This window comes from Gopherus flavomarginatus, chromosome 7 (assembly GCF_025201925.1).
Source record: "Gopherus flavomarginatus isolate rGopFla2 chromosome 7, rGopFla2.mat.asm, whole genome shotgun sequence".
Classification (NCBI taxonomy): Eukaryota; Metazoa; Chordata; order Testudines; family Testudinidae; genus Gopherus; species Gopherus flavomarginatus.
The window spans coordinates 63,757,614-63,780,875 of NC_066623.1; the positions used below are offsets into that span (position 1 = coordinate 63,757,614).

The 23,262-nt window shown below is 40.4% G+C and overlaps 1 protein-coding gene across 4 annotated transcripts in view; it reads right to left on the reverse strand.

The window, feature by feature from the left end:
• The window catches only part of TPR (translocated promoter region, nuclear basket protein), a 73,654-nt gene extending 50,694 nt beyond the window's left edge, over window positions 1–22,960 (reverse strand). For all 4 annotated transcript variants that reach the window (XM_050961353.1, XM_050961351.1, XM_050961350.1 and 1 more), the window contains exons 1-11: window positions 22,733–22,960; window positions 18,845–18,949; window positions 17,848–17,921; window positions 16,521–16,617; window positions 16,056–16,159; window positions 13,649–13,813; window positions 7,663–7,755; window positions 5,648–5,728; window positions 3,758–3,845; window positions 3,102–3,242; window positions 2,300–2,391 (exon numbers count right to left, since the gene is read on the reverse strand). In XM_050961353.1, the coding sequence (XP_050817310.1) occupies window positions 2,300–2,391; window positions 3,102–3,242; window positions 3,758–3,845; window positions 5,648–5,728; window positions 7,663–7,755; window positions 13,649–13,813; window positions 16,056–16,159; window positions 16,521–16,617; window positions 17,848–17,921; window positions 18,845–18,949; window positions 22,733–22,883 (1,191 nt within the window). In that variant the 5' untranslated portion in view covers window positions 22,884–22,960. The remainder of the gene's footprint in view (window positions 1–2,299; window positions 2,392–3,101; window positions 3,243–3,757; window positions 3,846–5,647; window positions 5,729–7,662; window positions 7,756–13,648; window positions 13,814–16,055; window positions 16,160–16,520; window positions 16,618–17,847; window positions 17,922–18,844; window positions 18,950–22,732) is intronic.
• Window positions 22,961–23,262: the final 302 nt, after the last annotated feature.

Consider the following 23,262-nt stretch of genomic DNA (forward strand, 5'->3'; position numbering starts at 1 on the left):
AACCAATCACCTCAAAAAACACTTATCTAATGACTATTAATTCACACATTTGATATACATATTTTACATCACATTCTGTAACAGATTTTATATTAAGGTAATCTTTTCAACTGCATTCTCTGAGTTGAATAACTAATTGGTTTAAGCTTTATATTAGTTAATGATGCAAATATTCTGTGATGTTATCATCCCTAATGCAATACTCGCCATTTTTCAAGTTATTGTGTAACTACAGCAATTCAACACGAACTATAATAGGGCAAATCTTAAATATGTTCTAACTAGATATCAGCCAGATCAAAATTCATAGATGGCAGATCAAACAATAAAAACCTTAGCAATACCAAGTTTAGCAGTAAACAAAATGTTTCATTTTGGAATCAGTATCTTTAGTGGTGGGAGAAAGGAGAGAACAAGAAAAGGAAGATAATAAAAAAAATCTTATACAACTAAATCCATTCTTTCTACAAAAGTACAAATTAGTTCCATCATAGAGAACACCTTAAAGTTCAGCTTATTTTGACACGTTCGGAGCATCCTATATGACAGTGACAGAAGGAAAGGCTCTCATCATTGTAAAAAACTGGTGTGCACAAATAAAATGATGACCAGATTCACATATGATTGGATAAGACGTTTTCAGGACTGAAGAAACACTCTCTCTTTTTATGTTTCATAAAAAACCTTGACATTAGTGCTTTTTAACCCACTGAGACGGTGACCCAGCACAACATTTTAGCACGTTTAACTTTAAGCATGTGAGTAAACCCATTGATTTAGATCACGTGATTGTGACCCTTAGAGCAGGGGTTCTCAAACTGGGGGTCGGGACCTCTCAGGGGGTCGCAAGGTTATTACATGAGAGGTCAAGACCTGTCAGCCTCCACCCCAAGCCTCGCTTTACCTCCAGTATTTATAATGGTGTTAAATATATACAAAAGTGTTTTTAATGTATAAGGGAAGTTGCACTCAGAGGCTTGCTATATGAAAGGGGTCACCAGTACAAAGGTCCGAGAACCCCTGCCTTAGAGCATCTGAGGGGTCAAGGGGGTCCCTGGTATCTAACAGTTAGTCTCAGGAAGCCTGACCAGGTCAGTGCACCCCAACTCACTGTTATCACAGTCTGTATCTAAATGGTGTCATGTGAGGTATCATATGCAAACTAGTAACATGACAGTCATTAACAATATTGTGCGAGGTGATATATGAAAAATTATAAATGGGTGATGGAAACATGTTCTTAAAATGTGCTTGGCACATAGGGTTTAAGGCACAAAAGAATGCGGTTCCACCTGCTTGAATGGCGTCGCCAATGTAATTGAGCAAGGAGAGACAATGGAAGTATATTCACATAAAAGGTAAACAAAGCAATCAAAATAGCAATTGGAGTAGATAAACCATGTGGGAGAGGAGACTGCAAAAATTAACATGACATCAGCTTCCTGGTGGACACAGCAAGCTGAGCCGCAAGGAAGGCTTCCTGACTTCAAAAACAAAGATAAGGAGCATATGAGAAGAGAGGGAAAGCCATTTTGGCATCTTTCACCTGAGGAGACAAAGAAAGCAGACTCTGGGTTCTATGTTGGATCCTGGCTTGAGACTGGCCAGCCATGCTGGAAGAATGACTGTGGTGAAAAAAAATACTTTGAAGAAAAAAGATTCTAGTTTGTTAAGTTAGAATCATATTTTTACTTTTGTTCGTTTGTAACCATTTCTATCTTAATTCCTCCTACTTGGTACCACTTAAATATCTGTTCTTTGTTAATAAACTTAATCCTGTATTATTACACAACCATATGAGTGTGGCATTTCAAACTGAAGAGTAAAATCCTTAGCCAAACTAATAGGCTGGTGCTGTGTACTGTGTCTTTAAAGGAGCAGTAAACTTGATATGGTTTGAGTGCTACAGTGAAAGGAGCTGAGTAGTACAAAGCAGACTGTTCCATGGAGACTCAGGACTGGAAGAGCCTTGGTGTCATCCTGCAAGGAGTAACCAGGCTGGTGGAAGTCAGGGTAAGGTCACTATGCTGTAAGCAGGCTGGTGGTGTCAGCACTCTGAGCCAAAGAGGCAGAGCACAGATGCACCCAGGATTACAGGGAAGGCAGTGACACAACCCATACTGTTCCGAGTGAACCTCCAAAGTGTAGCAGCGATCAACTGCTTTGCTGGATTAGGGCCATGGACACTTGAGTAAATACTTTGTATCCATGTTGTTAATGTTGTAAGAAAGATTTTAGTCAAAGACCCAAATAGAGAAATGGATTTTGAGTCAATTTATAATAAACTAATTCCATCTACCTCGGTTAACTTCATTCCAGGTTTCACCACTTTTGCTACCGCTGCAGCAGTAGGAGACATGGCTGTCAGCTCTTCCTCAGACAGTATGGCTCCTGGATAGGTTAAAACCCCAAAACATATATCAAATCATATATAAAATAGAGAGAAAGTATTCCATGGATACATTTTATATCTAGTACACAAATACTATGCACATATGCTCAACGACAAACACACATACTGTACATAGACAACAACCACTACAAATAAGGTCTTATCAACCTCCTCAAAAATAATGATTAGGAAAAAATTCCATTTGGTTCTAAAAATCTTATAAATTAGAAATAAAATACACCTAATTCTAGTGTAAAATTGTTCTTTATAATATATTCTATAGCGCTTTGTCCAATCTAGTTATAAAGTGTTCAAACAATCTCATTGTCAGATTGTCTTCAATTACAAAATGGAAACAAACAATTTAAATAGCAGGGATGCCCTGAAATACAATGGCTGGCAGAACTCAACTGTGCCAAACTACAAGTGACACTCTAGTAGGGTGAAAGAAAAAAAAAGTGCTACCTTCCACATTTTATAAAATTAAAACAAAACACAACAGTAATTGATTTTCTCTGGTATTTGGACTCTAGCAGATATATTTAGATTGATCTCTACTATATAATATTGTACCCAGATACTATCCTATGTTTTAAGATGAAGATTTAGTACACTTATTTGCTTTAGAAATTGCAATACAAAACCCCTTTTTGAAAATTACTTAGTATATAAAATCTGGCACATACAAAAAGTTCACGTGTTATCCTACCTTTACGTTTTGTAGCAGAAAGTAAATCATTAGCATTCTCCAGTTCCTTCTCTAACTTGCTAATTTTCTCTCTGAGTTCTTTTTCCATTGCAGTTTTAGACTCCTCCATCTCAGCCAAATGGTCCTCTGTTGCTTTGTTAGCTAAAATTACATATAATTTTTTTCTCTCTTTAAAAAGAGTGAAGTATACAAAAGTATCTTTAAAGAGATTTCTTAGATGTCCTTTGAGAAAGACATTAAATCATTCATCTTAGAAATAAAGCATTAACTGGTATTCTGCTGAATGCAGAAGAGGGCTAAAAATTAAACAGCAAGATTAGGACAAGCCAAACTAAAATAATGAGACTGATATGAAGACACAGGTCAAATTTCTTTAAAGACATTCTGCAGAAATTATATCTTCTCAAAATCACAATAACGTTAAGAAAATTCTACAAGTACATTCAGACATCATGGGAATGCATGAAAAATTTTTTATAACTATAATAAGACAATTCAACACAATATTTAAATAACATTTCCCACAGATGAACAGAGAAAAAATTCCCTTCACAACTGCCGCTGTTTTGGGAGTGTTTTTACTCAAACTGTTTAACTAAACAGGAACCGAAAACAAAATCATTAAAAATTATGCAATTCTTTTAGTAGCTTCTCACCTTCACTTGCTTCTTGCAAAAGTTTGTGCAGCTCCTCTACTGCTCGTGTCAGCTCATTGCTCTTCGCTTCTGAATCATCTGCAGCACTCTAAATACAAGTGTATTATTTAATCTTTTGTTATTGAACAGTTACAAATAAGGTAGCTCCTCAGAGGTCAGGAATCAACAAGTTGTTGGCATAAATATGTAACACACGCCATGGCATTACTCTAATTGGAAACAGTTGTCCCTTAGTGTAAGTCCCAGCAAAACTGTAATTAAAGGTCTTGAAATTCAGGTGCTAGAAGAAGCATTTTAGAAGAAAATGGTCAGTTGTTGACATAACCAAAGTTATTTAACATGTTTGCATGGCTGTATTGCAGCAGTATTTTTAGGTGCCCAGATTTCTATTAAAAAAATCAAATTTATAAACTTTCTAAAGTATGAGGTTTTCGTTCTTAGATATAAATGCTTCTGGCAAGTTAGCACTTATACTATACTTTTCACTTGAATAGCTCCTTCTTTTGAGAATCTCAGTGTGATTTGCTGTACAAACAATAGAATTACTGCTTTGTAACACTACTGTGGAAAAACATTTTCCTCCATTTTAAAGGCAGAGCAACTGAAGCAGAAAGAATTCAAGGCCCACACCTCTCTAGGATTTGCCTCTAATTTTGGGTGCCCAGATTTAGAGAGCAAGGATCTGATTTTCAGTGATGATGAGAAACCACAATTCCTGTTGAAGTCTATAGACACTGTGGATGTTCAGGAACTCTGCAAATCGGCCCTATATAAGATGGACACTCAAAAACTGTGGCACAAAAATTAGAGACCAATTAGATTTTTTGTAGATTTTTCTTATAAACAAAATTTGTTTTCATAAAAACCTCATGTATAATGAACCTTGTTAAGCAAATATTTATTTTTATATACTTAAAGAGCAGCAAACTTCTATTTATATATTATTAAATATAAGTATACATACACATACATATAATTCAGAGAATCATAGGCCTGGAAGGGACCTTGAGAGGTCATCTGGTCCAGTCCCCCTACACTCATGGCAAGACTTATTATTTAGATCATTCCTGACAGGTATTTGTCTAACTTGCTCTTAAAAATCTCCAATGACTGAGATTCCACAACCTCCCTGGAAATTTAGTCCACTGCTTAACCATCCTGACAGTTAGGAAGCTTTTCCTAATGTCCAACCTAAATTGCTGCAAGGGCAGTTTAAGTCCATTGCTTCTTGTCCTATCCTCAGAGGTTAAGGAGAATAATTTAGAAGCCATGCAGAGGAATATTGCAAGACTACAAAATAATTTGCACGGGCATTGATTAAGACCACTGATTACTGAGCTTGGCATTTTATCATTATTAACACATTTACAATACAAGGAAATTCCATACAGTAGGTAAGATACTTCCTCTATTATTTTAAATGCAGTTTTGCTTAGTCTGTAGAATGAAGTAAAATAGCAGGTCTGAGTTGAGCAATGTAAAATTTTAAATGCAGTGTGAAATATAACACCATCATTACCACAGCCTACAAAGTTATGGCCATTTCAAGCATTCGGCCACATCAACTGCTCAACCCAAGCTTATTTTCCCATATCCTTCTTTCAATATGTCAGAGCACATCTATGCATAGTGTCCTATGTTGTCTATGAAGTTTTTGAGAGATCTGTTCCTTTTAATGAAAATGCATGTGATAAAAGTCTTATTGGCCAGAAGAAACTAAACAGGACTTTGGAAGATTAAGGAAGAGAACCATCCCCACATCTCACATTAACACTTTATATAGGCAGAAATATAGCTCTGGGAAAATAGTCAGACCTGTACCACACTCCAAACCCTGGACCTACTTCTATATAATTCCAATATGAATCTATCCAATATTCCCAAACTTACCTTGTATAAGTTGGATAACTTTATGTGGGCATTTAGTTCATTATGGAATCTTTCTTCCATACCGGCTTGCTGTTCTTTTGCCTGATGAATAAAAAACATGAATTCATAGCACTGGTTCTGTTTCAGTTGCAAGCCAGTAAGGTGGCAAAGTTTGCAGACAACAGTAAGTTACTCAAGATAATTAAGTCTAAAGTTGACAGCAAAGAGTTACAAAGGGATCTTACAAAACTGGGTGATGGGAGAAGAAAATGGCAAACAAAATTCAGTGTTGGTAAGTGCAAAGTAATGCATATTGGAAAACATAATCCCAATTATACATACAAAATGATGGATTCTAAATTAGTTGTAAGAAAGATCTTAGAGTCATCGTGGCTAGTTCTCTGACAACATCTTCTCAATCTGGAGCAGCAGTCAAAAAAGCGAAAGGAACATTTAGGAAAGGGATAAAATAAAAGCAGAAAATATAAGGCCACTATATGAATTCACGGTATGCCTACAACTTGAATACTGTGTGCGCACAGTTCTGGTCATCTCATTTCAAGAAAGATATATTAGAATAGGAAAAGGTACAGAGAAGGGCAACAAAAATGATTAAAGGGATGGAACAACTTCCACATGAGGAGAGATTAAAATTATAGACTGTACATCTTAGAGAAGAAACAACGAAGGAGAGATATGATAGAAGTCTATAAAATCATGAATGGTGTGGATAAAGTAAATAAGGACATAACATAGGAACAAAGGGTTACCCAATGAAATTAATAAGCTGCAAGTTTAAAACAAACATAAGTAAGTACGTCTTCACACAATGCACAGTCACCCTGTAGAACTTGTTGCCAGGGGATGTTGTGAAGGCTAAAAGTATAACTGGGTTAAAAAAAAAAAATTAGATAAGTTGATGAAGGATCAATGACTCTTGGCCAAGATGGCCAGCAGTGCAACACCACATTCTGGGTTTCCCTAAACCTCTGACTGCCAGAAACAAGGACTGGACAACAGGAGATGGATCACTCAATCGCCTGGTTCTGTTCATTTCCTCTGAAGAATTGGCACTGGCCACTGCCGGAAGACAGGATCCAGGATAGATGGATCATTTGTCTGACTCAGCACGGCAGTTCCTATGTTCAAAGTGAGGTTTTTATAAGTTTAAGAATTATACTGTGGCTGTTAGAATACATAGAAGTTCAAAAACAAAAATGTTTCCTCAGATATACAGTACTACAGACCGAACAATGTGGAAAAGAGCAAGTTATTGAATGAGATTCTTTTTCCTCTCTATCAGAAGTTTGATTTTTTCCCAAACCCAGCCATTTTAATTTACATTTGAGAAAACATGATTCAATCACATAAATGATACATACCTATGAAAAAGCAAACATCAGGTTGTGGCACAAACCATTAAAAACACTTTTACATTTCTTTATCAATATTTCAGTCGTATGTACCATTGGCTAAGTACAACAAAATCGAGAGATCTAGTTTGTTCTACGTTTCTTTTCCAATTTTTACTCTTTGCATTTCTCTCAGAATGGATAATGAAAATATGCCAGTCAATTTTATTTTTAGGCTTTCATACACTTCCAAAAAGCTGCAACACTGTGTGGCAAATATTACAGGCGGATATTTTCCCTCCCCGCCCTCCCCACAAAAAAAGGTCTGGAACTTTTGTAAAAGTTGGAAGCTGTTGGCCCTAAGTAAAAGCTTGCTTAAACTCCTACCCTCCTTCCACCCACCTTTGCCCAAAGTTGCTTAATAAGAAAGAGAGTAGTAAGTTAATACTAATACTCTTCCCCTATTGGAGTCCTTCCTGCTTTGCCTGGACACTGCAGCCTGCAATGTAAACTCCCTCCCCTCTATAGATTGGCAATCCCAACAATACCTTGGTACAATGGTGCAGATTAGGGTAGTATTGTACTTAATTCTATTAGATATGGGAGATAATTTTTCTAGTTAAAATACTGAAGTAATCTTAAATGTTGCCACACTAGATTACAGTTTAGAAAAGATTTTCTTACCTCCTTCAATTTAGTCAAAAGATCTTCCACATGTTTCTGTAAATTTTCATTTGACAATTTTAAGCTGTTTACCTGCTCCTCCATTCTGGAAACCTGTGTGAATAAGAGATATGAAACATAAGATGTTTATATTTCATTTACAATTACATATATTTTTCAAATTGTACTTCAACAGAAATGCAGTATCGGATTATTATCGACCATAATATACATTTCAAAGTTTCTAATTACAGTATAGCCTTAGATTTCACAAGCGATAAAGGTTGGTTTTTCTAAAGAATTTTGCCTCTGTGCAGGTATCCAAAAGCAGCCAGATTTTCAAAGATGCTTTGCATCCAGGTGCTTATGACAACTGAGAACACACAAAATCTGGCTGCCTCACTTCTTGCCTAACAGGAACTTATCACTTAAGTACATATCTAAACAGGAGCTGATTAGTGACAAGCTATTTTGAAAATAAAGCCCAAAGTTTTTCCCCAACCCAAAAAACACATGCTAAAATGATGCTGTATTACCAGTACAATATTTTTTGTAAATATTTAAAAAAAACCAAATATTAGTTTTATCAAGAAACTGTATTTCTGTATATTTTAACATAAGAACAGTCGTACTGGGTCAGACCAGAGGTCTATCTAGCCCAGTATCCTGTCTACCGACAGTGGCCAATGCCAGGTGCCCCAGAGGGAGTGAGCTCAACAGGTAATGATCAAGTGATGACTCTCCTGCCATCCATCTCCTCTCTCTGACAGAGACTAGCGACACCATTCCTTACCCACCCTGGCTAACAGCCATTAATGGACTTAACCTCCATGAATTTATCCAGTTCTCTTTTAAACGCTGTTATAGTCCTAGCCTTCACAACCTCCTCAGGCAAGGAGTGCCATAAGTTGACTGTGTGCTGTGTGAAGAACATCCTTTTATTTGTTTAAAACCTGCTGCCCATTAATTTGGTGGCCCCATGTTCTTGTATTATGGGAATAAGTAAATAACTTTTCTTTATCTACTTTCTCCACATCACTCATGATTTTATATATCTCTATCATATCCCCCCTTAGTCTCCTCTTTTCCAAGCTGAAAAGTCCCAGCCTCTTTAATCTCTCCTCATATGGGACCCGTTCCAAACTCCTAATCATTTTAGTTGCCCTTCTCTGAACCTTTTCTAGTGCTAGTATATCTTTTTGAGATGAGGTGGGCGTACCATTGACTTATATAAGGGCAATAATATATTTTTACTCTTATTCTCTATCCCCTTTTTAATGATTCCTAACATCCTGTTTGCTTTTTTGACTGCCTCTGCACACTGCGTGGACGTCTTCAAAGAACTATCCACAATGACTCCAAGATCTTTTTCCTGATTCGTTGCAGCTAAATTAGCCCCCATCATATTGTATGTACAGTTGGGGTTATTTTTTCCACCGTACATTACTTTATATTTATCCACACTAAATTTCATTTGCCATATTGTTGCCCAATCACTTAGTTTTGTGAGATCTTTTTGAAGTTCTTCACAGTCTGCTTTGGTCTTAACTATCCTGAGCAGTTTAGTATCATCTGCAAACTTTGCCACATCACTTTTTACTCCTTTCTGCAGAACATTTATGAATAAGTTGAACTGGATTAGTCCTAGGACTGACCCTTGGGGAACACCAATAGTTACCCCTCTCCATTCTGAGAATTTACCATTTATTCCTACCCTTTGTTCCCTGTCTTTTAACCAATTCTCAATCCATGAAAGGACCTTCCCTTTTATCCCGTGACAACTTAATTTACGTAAGAGCCTTTGGTTAGGGACCTTGTCAAAGGCTTTCTGGAAATCTAAGTATACTATGTCCACTGGATCCCCCTTGTCCACATGTTTGTTGACCTCTTCAAAGAGCTCTAATAGATTAGTAGGACATGATTTCCCTTTACAGAAATCATGTTGACTTTTGCCCAACAACTTATGTTCTTCTATGTGTCTGACAATTTTATTTTTTTTACTATTGTTTCAACTAATTTGCCCAGTACTGAAGTTAGACTTACCGGTCTGTAATTGCTGGGATCACCTCTACAGCGCTTTTTAAATATTGGCGTTACATTAGCTATTTTCCAGTCATTGGGTACAGAAGCCGATTTAAAGAAAGGTTACAAACCATAGTTAATAGTTCTGCAATTTCACGTTTGAGTTCTTTCAGAACTCTTGGGTGAATGCCATCTGGTCCCAGTGACTTGTTAATGTTAAGTTTATCAATTAATTCCAAAACCTCCTCTAGTGACACTTCAATCTGTGACAGTTCCTCAGATTTGTCACCTACAAAAGCCAGCTCAGGTTTGAGAATCTCCCTAACATCCTGAGCCATGAAGACTGAAGCAAAGAATCCTTTTAGTTTCTCCACAATGACTTTATCGTCTTTAAGTGCTCCTTTTGTATCTCAATCATCCAGGGGCACCACTGGTTGTTTAGCAGGCTTCCTGCTTCTGACGTACTTAAAAACCATTTTGTTATTACCTTCGGAGTTTTTGGCTAGCCGTTCTTCAAACTCCTCTTTCGATTTTCTTATTAATTTTTACACTTAATTTGGCAGTGTTTATGCTCCTTTCTATTTACCTCACTAGGATCTGACTTCCACTTTTTAAAAGATGCCAGATAGCTCAGTGGTTTGAGCACTGGCCTGTAAACCTAAGATTGTGAGTTCAATCCTTGAGGGGGCCACTTAAGGATCTGGGGCAAAAATCAGTACTTGGTTCTGCTAGTGAAGGCAGGGGGCTGGACTCGATGGCCTTTCGAGGTCCCTTCCAGTTCTAGGAGATAAATAAATAATAATTGGAGATATACCTATTGATATTTATTATTTTACATGGTTAAGCCAAGCCATAGTGGCTCTTGTTTTTACTGTGTTTCTTAATTTGGGGTATACATTTAAGTTGGGCCTCTATTATGGTGTCTTTAAAAAGCGCCCATGCCGCTTGCAGGGATTTCACGGTAGTCACTGTACCTTTTAATTTCTGTTTAACTAACCCCCTCATTTTTGCATAGTTCCCCTTTTTGAAATTAAATGCCACAGTGTTGGGCTGTTGAGATGTTCTTCCCACCACAGGGATGTTAAATGTTGTTATATTACGGTCACTATTTTCAAGCATTCCTGTTATAGTTACCTCTTAGACCAGCTCCTGTGCTCCACTCAGGACTGAATTGAGAGTTGCCGCTCCCCTTGTGGGTTCCTGTACCAGCTGCTCCAAGAAGCAATCATTTAAAGTATCGAAAAATTTTTCTCTGCATTTCGTCCTGAGATGACATGTCCCCAGTCAATATGGGGATAATTGAAATCGCCCACTATCATTGAGTTCTTCATTTTGATAGCCTCTCTAATTTCCCTTAGCATTTCATCTTCACTATCACTCTCCTGGTCAGGTGGTCGATAATAGATCCCGATTGTTATATTCTTATTAGAGCATGAAATTATTATCCATAGAGATTCTATGGAACATGTGGATTCACTTTAGATTTTTACTCATTTGAGTCTACATTTTCTTTCACATATAGTACCACTCCCCCTATTTCCCCCCTCCACCCCGCATTGTACTTACGATATATTTTGTACCCCAGGTTTCTGTGATGCCCATTATATCAATAGCCTCCTTTATCACGAGGCATTCTAGTTCACCCATCTTATTATTTAGACTTCTAGCATTTGTGTACAAACACTTTAAAAACTTGTCAGTATTTATTTGTCTGCTCTTTTCTGATGTGTCCAATTCTTTATGTGAATGTTTCTCGTTTGATCTGGCCCTTACATTATCCTCTTCCATCCTCTGCTCCTGACTGTAACATAGAGAATCTCTTTCAAGGGAGTCTCCTCTAAGAGAAGTCTCTGTCCAATCCACATGCTCCTCTGCAGCAGTCGGCTTTCCCCATCTCCTAGTTTAAAAACTGCTCTACAACCTTTTTAATGTTAAGCGCCAACAGTCTGGTTCCACTTTGGTTTAGATGGAGCCCATCTCTCCTGTATAGGCTCCCCCTAACCTCAAAGTTTCCCCAGTCCCTAATGAATCTAAACCCCTCCTCTCTACACCATTGTCTCATCCATGCACTGAGATTCTGAAGCTCTGCCCGCCTACCTGGCCCTGCATGTAGAACTGGGAACATTTCTGAGAATGCCATCATAGAGGTCCTAGATTTCAGTCTCTTCCCTAGCAGCCTAAATTTGGCATCCAGGAGCTCTCTTACCCTTCCCTATGTCATTGGTACCTACATGTACCATGACCACCAGCTCCTCCCCAGCACTACTCATAAATCTATCCAGATGCCTCGAGAGATCCACAACTTTCGCACCAGGCAGGCAAGTCACCATACGGTTCTCTTGGTCATCACAAACCCAGCTATGTTTCTAATGATTGAATCTCCCATTACTAATACCTGCCTTTTCCTAGTGACTGGAGTTCTCTCCCTCAGAGAAGTAACCTTAGTGCGAGAGGATACCCATACACCATCTGGAAGGAAGGTCCCAACTATAGGAAGGTTTCCCTCTGCTCCCTTTGACTGCTCTGCTTCCCTCTGCCTTTCATCCTCCTCAACAGCGCAGGGGCTGTCTGACTGGAGGTGGGACAATTCTACAGTGTCCCTGAAAGCCTCATCAACATATCTCTCTGCCTTCCTTAGCCCCTCCAGTTCCGACACCCTGGCCTCCAAAGCCCATATGTGGTCTCTGAGGGCCAGGAGCTCCTTGCACGGAATGCACACATATGCCACCCACCCACAGGGCAGGTAATCACACATGCTGTACTCAGCGCAATAAACTGGATAGCCCCCACTGTGCCGCTGGGCTTCTGCATTGTCTTCTGCAGCTACCTAGTTAATGAAAGGGTTTTGTTTAAATCAACGAGTTTTTAATATAGTTTAGTTTACAGGTTTTAAAGAACAGCAAGTGAACCTTGCCCCCTTCCCACTCCCCTGTGAAACTCCCTGTTAGCAGCCCCTGGTCACAAAGCTCCCTGGTCGCTTGCGCACTGCTTTTTAAAGCCATGGCCTTCTTGATAGCCCTGCCCACTGACTAGGGCTCAGACAATTAACAGAGGCTTCTAGCTTTCAAACCTTACTTTGAAGCTCACAGCTTCCAACTGCCAAACACATCACACGGTCCTTCAAACAACCAACCAACCAGACAGACAAACACAAGCTCAGCACATAGCAGGTAACTTACAAACACAAACACACACTACAGACAGCCACTTATCCCAACGGTGCTGTATTTGCTCTCCTTCACCTGGAGAACTCCCTTGTGAAACTCCTTGTTAGCGGTCCCTGGTCACTTGCGCACTGCTTTATAAAGCCCTGGCCTTCTTGATAGCCCAGCCCCCTGACTAAGGCTCAGACAATTAACAGAGGTTTCTAGCTTTCAAACCTTATTTTGAAATTCACAGCTTCCAACTGCCAGCCACAGTATACGGTCCTTCAAACAACCAACCAAACAGACAGACAAACACAAGCTCAGCACACAGCAAGTAACCCCCAAACACAAACACACACTACAGACAGCCACTTACCCCAAGCGTGCTGTATTTGATCCTTCTTCACCTGGAGAACTCCCTTGCAAAACTCCCTGTTACTTTTTCACTAGCACTGTTGTATTACACCTTGTACTTTCAGCTACTTCTAATTTATCGTCACTAATCTTACAAAAATAATCTTCAATTGCTCTACCTTACTTTAGATGTCCATACCAATATATTCATTCCCTGCAAACTATAAGTGATTAAAGCACATAATGGAAAAAGAGCACAATTCCCTGCCTTAAAACATATCACCCAAAACTTCAAGAACACACATAAAAATTTGTCCCTTTACATGAAATTCAATCCATAGCAAAGAGTGTCAGTGCTATAAAAATTCCTCACTCAAGTAGTCAAGGGGTGTAGACTCTAGATAATTGTTATCACATCTTCACTAAATTTTGTTTTCTTTTTAAAAATTACTTAGAAAAAATATCTGTATTATTTACTATTTTACCTCTTCTTTCTTGTTCTCCAGACTACATTTAAGCTCAAGGATTTCATTTCCCTTTTCCCTGGAAATAAGCAAGAGTTCATCTGTTTTGGCTTTCAACTCGGTGTGCAGCCACGTGTTCTGATTCTGTAATAATTCCTTTTCTTGCTCCAACCTTTTCTCACGATACTAAAAATAAAATTGTGAAAGACAGCATGATAAAACTAAATAAATCAGCACTCGTAACAAGACTACTTTCTATGCAAAACTTCTTCACAAATTGCATGTGTGTGTGTCAGTGGCTAGCTCAGGTTTTGAGTTAATGATGAAACCAACCCATGCATAGCCATGCATCCATAAGCCTCACCAAGTTAGAATGCCTTTTTCCTGTCTTCAAGCTTCAGGAAACAATTCAGCTGTGACATATGCCTACTCCTGGATCCTTGCTATCATTTTACAAATGAAAATAACGACTCTAGCATTGGAATTCTAAGACTGTTAAACCTGTCTCTTCAATCGGTAGCATAAACCTTCCCCTGCTGAGGTATCAGTGTCAGGTACAAGGTAGAAAGCACATTAAAGGCAAAAAAATGTGTCCAACATCATGTAAGGATATTATTTACCATTTAAGTTTCAGTAGGGGCCAAAGGCCATGATTAGCGTTGGAGACCCATTGGGCTATGCTTGACACAAACACAGAAAAATATGACCCAGCCTTTAAAAAACAGGAATTACAGATGTGGAAAAAGAAAATTAAAATAGAGTGCTAACACAGATCCCCACTTCTGTAGACTTAAAAACTTGATGAATATGTCTAAGGAGAGACTAGGTTAAACACCACATATAAGCCTCAAAGTATCAAAAGGGTCGGTGTGCCAATACTATAATCGTAACAAAACAATAGTTTGCTTACTTGTTTGACTATATGAAGGCTTCTTGCCTCAAACAGAAACACTCAAGGACAAAATGATCCTGAGGAAGAGTGAGGAATACACTCAGGTTTCATAACTTCAGTAAGCCAAATACAGATTCATGCTATTTGGCTGAATCCATGTGTAATAGGTCCCTGGGGACTGAACCAGGGACCTCTTGACCTAGAAGCACAACCGTCTGAGCTAAAAGACCAAGTCTATTTACTTGCAAGTAGTAGCATATTCAAACCTCTGTAAGTGTTCGAACTACTAGAATGGAACAAAAAGCTATATTGTGTTAGCTAGGGATATACAAAGAATAACATTTTCCAGAAATATCTAGGGAACTCCATATGGCTGCCCTACAAATCTCCTGGAAAGCAACTGATACAGATGCCAATGTAGTGCTGCACAAGTGTAAATTAATATGACTTTGAACTACTAAAGAGAAGCAATGTGAAATGCCAACAGATAATATTTTGACATGGCTCACTGTTGAACTGAGTGTTCCAGTTTCACATGAAATAAAAAAACTGGATGTATGTTATGAGGACTCTAGTCTGGTACAAATAAAAGATAAGGGACCTTCTAACATTAAGCTCAGAAAGTTAATTGATGGGATGAGCAAGGAATATATATTAGCAAGATAAATGACTAAGGTCATTTGACCAAGGTCAAACTTCCGAGCACTGCCTTTGGAAGTTAATTTAGAATTCTGTAGGGCTGTTTCCTTGAGAAAATGAATACGCGTTGGATCAGCTACTAGAGCAGGGGTCTCAAACTCGAACAACAAGGAGGGCCATATGAGGACTAGTACATTGGCCCAAAGGCCGCATCAATGACATCCCCGCCCCGCTGTCCCCGCCCCCACTCCACCCCTTCCATGAGGCCCCGCCCCTAAAGTCCCCACCCCAACTCCACCCCCTCCCTGCCCCTATTCCAAAGCCTTCCCCAAATCCCCGCCCGCGCATCCCCTTTTTGCCACCTCCTACCCTGAGTGCGCGGCTCCCCACTCCTCCTCCTCCCTCTCTCCTGTAAAGCGCTAAGTGCCGCCAAACAGCTGTTTGGCAGCAGCAAGTGCCTGGAGGTAGGTAGAGGGGGAACGTGGAATACTGGGGTGGAGGGGGCAGTGGGGGAGGAGAGCTTGTTGGTCACAACTTGGGGGGGGCGCTTGGCAGGCCGTGGCTAATAACTCCACGGGCCACGTGTTTGAGACCCCTGCACTACAGCGTTATCACTACAACCAGGAATGAAGTCTAGAAAGTTGATTTCACGGATATTGGCAGCCTAGAGTAAGACCAGTCTGCATGAATTACAGAAAACAATTCAACAGTTTAATCTTATTGGAAGGTTACAAATGACATTTTCTTGTTGTGACAAAGATGTTTGCCTGCATCCTTTGAAAGAAGACCCATTTTATACCACATGTAGTTATCTTCTTACTGATACCTACATAATTGATGTCTTTTTAGTGGAACGCTCACTAGTGACAAGGGTAACCCATGTAAAACACTGCTTACCTTCACAGAGACATCTGATGTTTGAAGCTCATCCAGTTTTAATTGTAGCTCCACTTTTGCTGAGTTTGCTTCCGTAAGTTTTTCATTTAGACGTTTAACATCCTCTAGAAAAATCAGAGACAATGTAAGATGCTAAACATCCAAAACAGTATCAGTTATTATAAATACACCAGATTTAGTACCTTAGAAATGAAGGCTAACAGTTTATGAGAAGACTGTTAGCAATTGCCAATATGTGTCTCTGCACAATTAAATATCACCTAGCATGCTATTGGGCTTTTCCCCTGACTTGACATTTCCCCCACCACTTTCGTCTACCAATCTGACTCCTGTTCTTTACTGATCTATTAATAGGAGTTACCCATACAAATTCGGATAATTAACCATTATTGAGTTTACGTTTAAGTCTGACTCACAAAGCAGGTGTAAACTCAGTTACAGTTTAAGCGTATTTACTGGTCATACCATTTAAGTGTTCAATTTCTTGAGAGCGTCTCTCACTCGTTCGAACCAAATCTCTCTTTTCACCTTCCAATTCTTCTTTTGCTCTAGTAAGCTGACTCTTCAATTAAAAAAAAAAAATCAGTTTTACGTTAAGAGTCATGGTCATTCTTAAACTTACTACGGCATTTTCCCTGTATGATAGTAAGCAGAGGTTATCATCCTAACCATTTCTAATGAATGTGTGAAAGCAATCCTACTATTAGTACACAGGAAGGTGTACACAGGAATTGCTCAAGCAAGTCAGTTACTGAAACAAACAAACTGGAATCTTGTGTCCCCCTTTGATTTCCATTACTGTGCTGAGCATCTGTTCAGTTCTGACACAGAGGGAAGAATCAACATAACTTCTTGCAACAACCTTAAATTTTCTTGGAGGTTTCATCCTATGCCCTGGAATAATTTATGAAATGTAATCTCAGTCTGAGATGGTAGAGGATATCACCTTCTTTACCTTTAAATGTAATCTGAGAGTATGCTAAAAGGGGTACATGTTCAAGAAAAGAAAAAAAAAAAAAACAGACTTATCAGCCACTCTAGGAGAACTGTTTATTGAACAGTGATTTTTTTTACTCCTACTTTTGCTACTCAACTGCTAGAGAGATTTCCTCACAGGTGCAAGACAGACAGATTTCCTCTGGACTCCAGTAAGCATAGAGACAGCTGGAGTCCTTATGGGTTTCCAAACTCTCAAATAAAACTTGTTCTGGATGTGCCTAAGGATAAAGCCTAGAACCAGAACTGCGGTATCAACAAAAGGTACTCCAGTCACAACATTAGTTCTCTGAATTGGTTTTATTTGGTGAACAAATTAGACCACACGCTATTAGCTACAGACTAATCAAAGGACCAGAGTGGGGAAAAAGAAATTGTGAAGAAAGTCATCAATACCATGGGCTGGTCTACACAAGACAGTTGCACTGATTGAACCAAGAATATCAATTTGAAACCAATTTTGTTAAACTGCTGTAAACCCCTGTGCAGAAACTTTTGTTTCAGTTAAAGTAAGACTTCTGAGGTTTAATTTAATTTGTTTGGGAACACTTTTAAGCTATGCTAAAATAAGTAACTCTTAATCAGAAATAAGAGTGTCCGCCCTGGAGCTTGCACTGGGACTTGAAGAGCACAACTTTCCTGCATACACAACACATTATTTGCACCAAGCTATCCACCTGAAGAATGGATCATATCTAGCTTTTGATTGTCAAGACTCTAAACAAAACATGCACCCTAAATTCTAAAGGGTTTCAACTATCTGTTGCTACATTTGCAAACTCAGTGATTCCTATACCTGTATGGTTACATTGCGATCATGAGCCGCTTCAAGTTCTTTGTTTTTCTCATGCAATGATTTCAACTGCTCATCTGTTGGAGGAGAGGAACAAGGAGGGAAAATTAAGGAAACGTTTTGGTATTAACAGAACACATGCATTAGTTATATCCAGTTGGTAAAATTCATGTTCCGGCTTTAGAATAATACAAAACTGAGAAGAGAAAAATTTCCCCCAAATTAAAAATCCAACATACAAATAAATCATTGACCAAATTGGCACTCTTGTAATTAAAAACAAAAGTAGTTTTATTCCTACTCATCTGCTTTCTGAAAACAATACTCAGAGGAAGGAATATCAGAGAAGCCACTGACAAATCAGTCTCAGGCATGATCCTGCAACCTGACCCTTATGGGCATATGTGGGCATTGCAGAAATCGGTTTGTAGAATGTAACCCTTAGTTCCTTGAGTAGAATATGAATCAGATGTTTACTCCAGTAAAACAGACTGAAAGTCTGTAGAAAGCAGGGACTTGAACCAAAAATATCAATTACTTTCTTTGACAGGGGTTGGCAACCTTTCAGAAGTGTTGTGCCGAGTCTTCATTTATTCACTCTAATTTAAAGTTTTGTGTGCCAATAATACATTTTAACGCTTTTAGGAGGTCTCTTTCTATAAATCCATAATATATTACTTTACATACGACAATAGTTTAGTTAATAAGGTTTTTAAAAAGTTTAAGAAACTTCATTTAAAATTAAATAAAAATACAGAGCCCCCAGACCAGTGGCCAGGACCCGAGCAGCGTGAGTGTCACTGAAAATCAGCTCGCGTGCAGCCTTTGGTATGTGTGTCATAGGTTGCCTACCCCTGTTCTATGAAATGAAAGAAGTTTGGTTGACAGATTTTTCTTTCTTATTTAGATTTTTAAGCATTTCAAAATAAGTTCAAAAGATTTAATTATTATAAGCAAAAATAACTTTCCAATCTACTAATTAACGTGTAGTTATACTTACTAAGTTTGTTTAGCTCCTGACGGAGAGTCTGACATTCCTGTGTCTCGTTTACAAGTCTCTCTTGACTTTGAGCCAGACGCTTTTCCACTTCAAAATACTGTTGTTCTGCAGAACACCACATTATATTAACACTACTTCACAATCAGCTTTTATTAGAGAACCATATCTAGCAGAAAATGCAACTATAAACAATGCTCTTTCAGTAGATCCTGAAGAAAAAGTATTTTTTTAAGCCAAGTGCTACATTGCTACCTACTGTTAAGCACTGTTTAAATAATTTTGTTACTATGGTCAGATCTGTTTTACATTTCTCCAAGTGCATTGCCCTAAAGCAGTGGTCTCCAACCTTCTTACGCACAAGATCACTTTTTGAATTTAAGATCAACACAGGATCTACCCTGATCCCTCCCCAAGGCCCTGCCCTACTCATTCCATTCCCCCCGCCCCCGTTACTTGCTCTACCCCACCCTTACTCACTTTCACAAGGCTGGGGTGCAGAAGGCAGTGCAGGCTCTGACCTGGGTCCGAGGGGTTCAGAGTGTGGGAGGGGGCTCCGGGCCGAACCTGGGGCAAGGTGTTGGGATGCAGGAGTGAGAGGTGAAAGCTCTGGGAGGGAGTTTGGGTGCAGGGGTCATATGGTCACACTGCACCTAATCTCATAAAAACCACTGGACATTTAATGGGTTTTACTTTTTATTAGTGTCATTTGTGGTTTATAGATCAAAAATCTTTCAGGGATTGTCACAAATCAGTGGGGCGTGCATTGGCTGAGCCGGGGCAGGGAGTTTGGGTGCAGGAGTCAGGGGTGCAACCTCTGGAAGAGAGTTTGGTGCAAGAGGAGGCTCTGCGCTGGTGCAGAGGATTGGGGTGCAGGAAGGGGTAAGGGCTGAAACTCTGGGAGGGAGTTTGGATGCAGGAAGTGGCTCCAGGTTGGGCCAACATGTTGGGGTGCAGGAGAGGGTGGGGGGGCAGGCTCTCAGAGGGAGTTTGGTGGGGTGCAGGAGTGCGTGCAGGCTCCGGCTGGGAGGCACTTACTACAGGCTCACCACACTGCTCCTGGAAGTGTCTGGCTGCTGGTACATCTTTGCAGCCCCTGGTGCAGGGGAGGGTCCCTGTGCCCTGCCCACGCCCACAAGTGCTGCTCCTGCTTCCCAGCCAATGGCAGCTGCAGGGACAGTGCTGGGGTAGCACGCGGAGCCATCTTCTCACCCCACAACCTTCCCCTCAGGGGCCACAGAGACGTGCTAGCAGCGAGCTGCTTCCAAGAGTGGCATGGGGCCAGGGCGGGCGGGCAGGCAGCGTGCCTGCCTGAGCCCTGCTGCACCACCAGACTGTTAGTGGTCTGGAGATCGCGATCGATGGACAGGTTGGTCACCACTGTCCTAAAATCTGGTCTACTCCAGTTTTTGGATTGATTTCACTATATTAGTTTAGCAACATATAGCTAAATTAGTGAAATTCCTTAGTGTGGTCAATTATACTTACGCCAATATAGCTTATTTCTAAACCAATAAAATTAAATCAAGGTAAAACTGTGTGTAAATTCACCCTTAAAATCTTAACTTGGGAAACTGTTAACAACAATGATTTCTGGTCAAGAACGTTTTTGTATGGGTACATCACTATGGACTTTGAAGATATCACAACCAGAAGTAACACTGATATGTAAAGGTTATTGCTTTATAACTGAAATAAAAGTCACACTTCAGATTTTCTATACAGGTCTGTCGCATCTTACGCGCATTTAACATGCGCGATTTCAGCTTTACGCGGTTGGCAAAAAAAAAAAAAGAGAGAAAAATAAATTTAAAAACTGTTTCTGTAGTGTGGGCGATTCTGTCTGCCATTCAACTCAATGCAATTTTGACTATATGCGGTTTTCGCTTTACGCGCTAACCGCGGAATGGAACCCCAGCGTAAGATGAGACAGACCTGTAGTGTTCCAGAACGCTTTGTAAATATCTGAGATAATATTTCTGGTGATCTACTATTTTCTTGGAATAACAGCAAGAAAGATTAGTGGACTTTTAGATAAGTGCTCTTTGCTTAATATGTACTATAAACCTTTCTCAGTCTAAACTACATCAGTTTCAAATAATGATGTAGCACAAGCTTGTATATGAGAATCTCAAAGTTTACAGACAACCACTAGCCTACTTAAACTGAAATTCCACTATAAATACTTGGAAGATTAAAAGTTTTACTTGAGTAAAATGGTTTATAAAAATGATAATAAATAATACTTCTATAGTCTTCCAATAAAGTATCACAAAACATTTTCAACCAGTAATGATTTATATTCAGAAATACCACTATAGGGCAGGAATATTATCCCTATTATAAGATTGCAAAACTGAGGGATAGAGAGTTTACGGGCAAGTTTACAGAGGAAATCTGTGGCCGAGCTGAGAAATGAACTCCTGATTCTACCCACTGTTTCACCTATGCTCAATTATTAAACAATGCTCCTGCCCCTCTCTTCAATACCTAATAATACTTGGCTCTTAGACAGCACTTTTCATTGTCAGATTTCTAATTGCTCTACAAAGATCAGAATCATTAATATCATTTTACAAACAAGGAAACTGAGTCACAGGGAAGGGAGGTATCTTGCCCAAAGTTACCCAGTCACAGAACCAGATATTAAATCCAGGTCCCAGTTGTCTGTTCTAGCCACTAAGATATGATGCCTTCCTGAGTGGGCCCAGGGCAATAAGATAAGATTATATCATCACAGTCTCTAAGATAGTAAGAGTTAAATGCCATATGGGACCACCAGATAGCCCAATACCCGGATTAGTATTACAGTCCTCAGGAAACAAAAGTGTTACAAGAATCATCTCCAGTCCACCCTTTAAAAGCCTTGCTTCAAGCATTGGCAGATTATCTGGAAAGGTTCAAGCCTCAAACATTGAGTTTATTGGAAGTGTTGCTAGATTGGGCCCACTCAGAGTATGTCTAGACTGCAAAAAACAACTAGGAAAACAAAACACAGCAGTGAGTCTCAGAGCCTGGGTCTACAGACCCAGGCTTGTACTACAGCATTAAAAATAGTCGTGTATACGTTCCCACTAGAGCTCAGGCTTTGAAACCCTCCCCATTCCTAGGGCTCAGACTCCAAATGGGAATATCTGCATGGTTATTTTTCCTGCCATAGGCCTGCAGACTCACTACAGCAGGTGCTTTTTTGCAGCGTAGATCAAACAAACCTCTGATGCTCTTCCTCAAGCATCTGGCTAACTTGGGGAGCAGGTAAAGAATCTCACTCAGCAGGACGTACACCCCCCTTGACTTTAAATTATTTTTAAGAGTTTTAATGTAAAGTAATAACACACTAAGAACGGACTCCTGCTGTGGTTTACAAACACTGCGACCCAGAGCTTGAGTGGAAAACAAGAGTGTAAAAATTCAAGGAATCTTCCTCACAGAACAAATGCATCATATTCAGCCACTGCAGTTTTACAGATGTAAAAGCCGTGGGGAATATTTTATAACCCCATATCAGCAACATGAGACCTCCACACAGCATTGCCTCCAGCACTGTCCCTTGGCTTCTTGGCTCGGGCTCTGTGACGACGATTAGCCAGTGTCCCCTGTAGTCCACCTCCCGCCAAACAGGCGCAACTCGAGACTCGGTCCCTCCGGTACTCAGTGGTGGTGAACCTCGCTGCGGGGCAGCACCCTGCGCCCAGCGCCGCGGGAAGGCCGCCTGCCCTCGCCCCGGCCCGTGACACCGATGAGGGCCCCGGCCACGCGCACGGCAGCAGACTCAGGTCCGGACCCTGCAGCAGGAGCAGCCCAGCAGGGACAGCACCGTATAAATATCCCCCCCTCACTCCCAGCCCCTTCCCCCCGCCCCATGCTCTGCTCGCCCGCCCCGCCACTCACCGCTGTCCACCTTAAAGCGCTCGTGCCTGGCTCGGAGCCCATCGATCTCGCTCTGCTGATCGGCCAGGAAGCGCTCCAGCTTCACCTGCACCGGCTTGGGAAGCTTGGCCAGCTCGGCCCGCTCCAGGACCTGCTGCAGCACCGCAGCCATTTTGGGAGGGAGCCTCTCCTACCGCTCTCTGCCGCCCCGCGGAGAAGGGAAACAGCGCGCCAGCATCACCCTCCGGCTCGCATAGAGCATGCGCATTAGGCGTCCTCCAGCGGGAGCCATGGGAAACGTAGTGTTAAACCTCCACCGGAAGCAGAACTCCTGTGCGAAAACTTCCGGCGGTAGCGTCCTGTCCGCCATGTTGAGTGAGGCACTGCGCCCCAGCCTGTCTGATTAGACCCGGTGAGCTCAGAGGGGCAGCCTGTTAGTCTGGAGCTGTAGAAAGCAACAAAGAGTTTTGCGGCATCTTATAGACCAACCGATGTATTGGAGCATGAGATTTCATGGGCGAATACCCACTTTGTCAGACGTCACAAAGAGG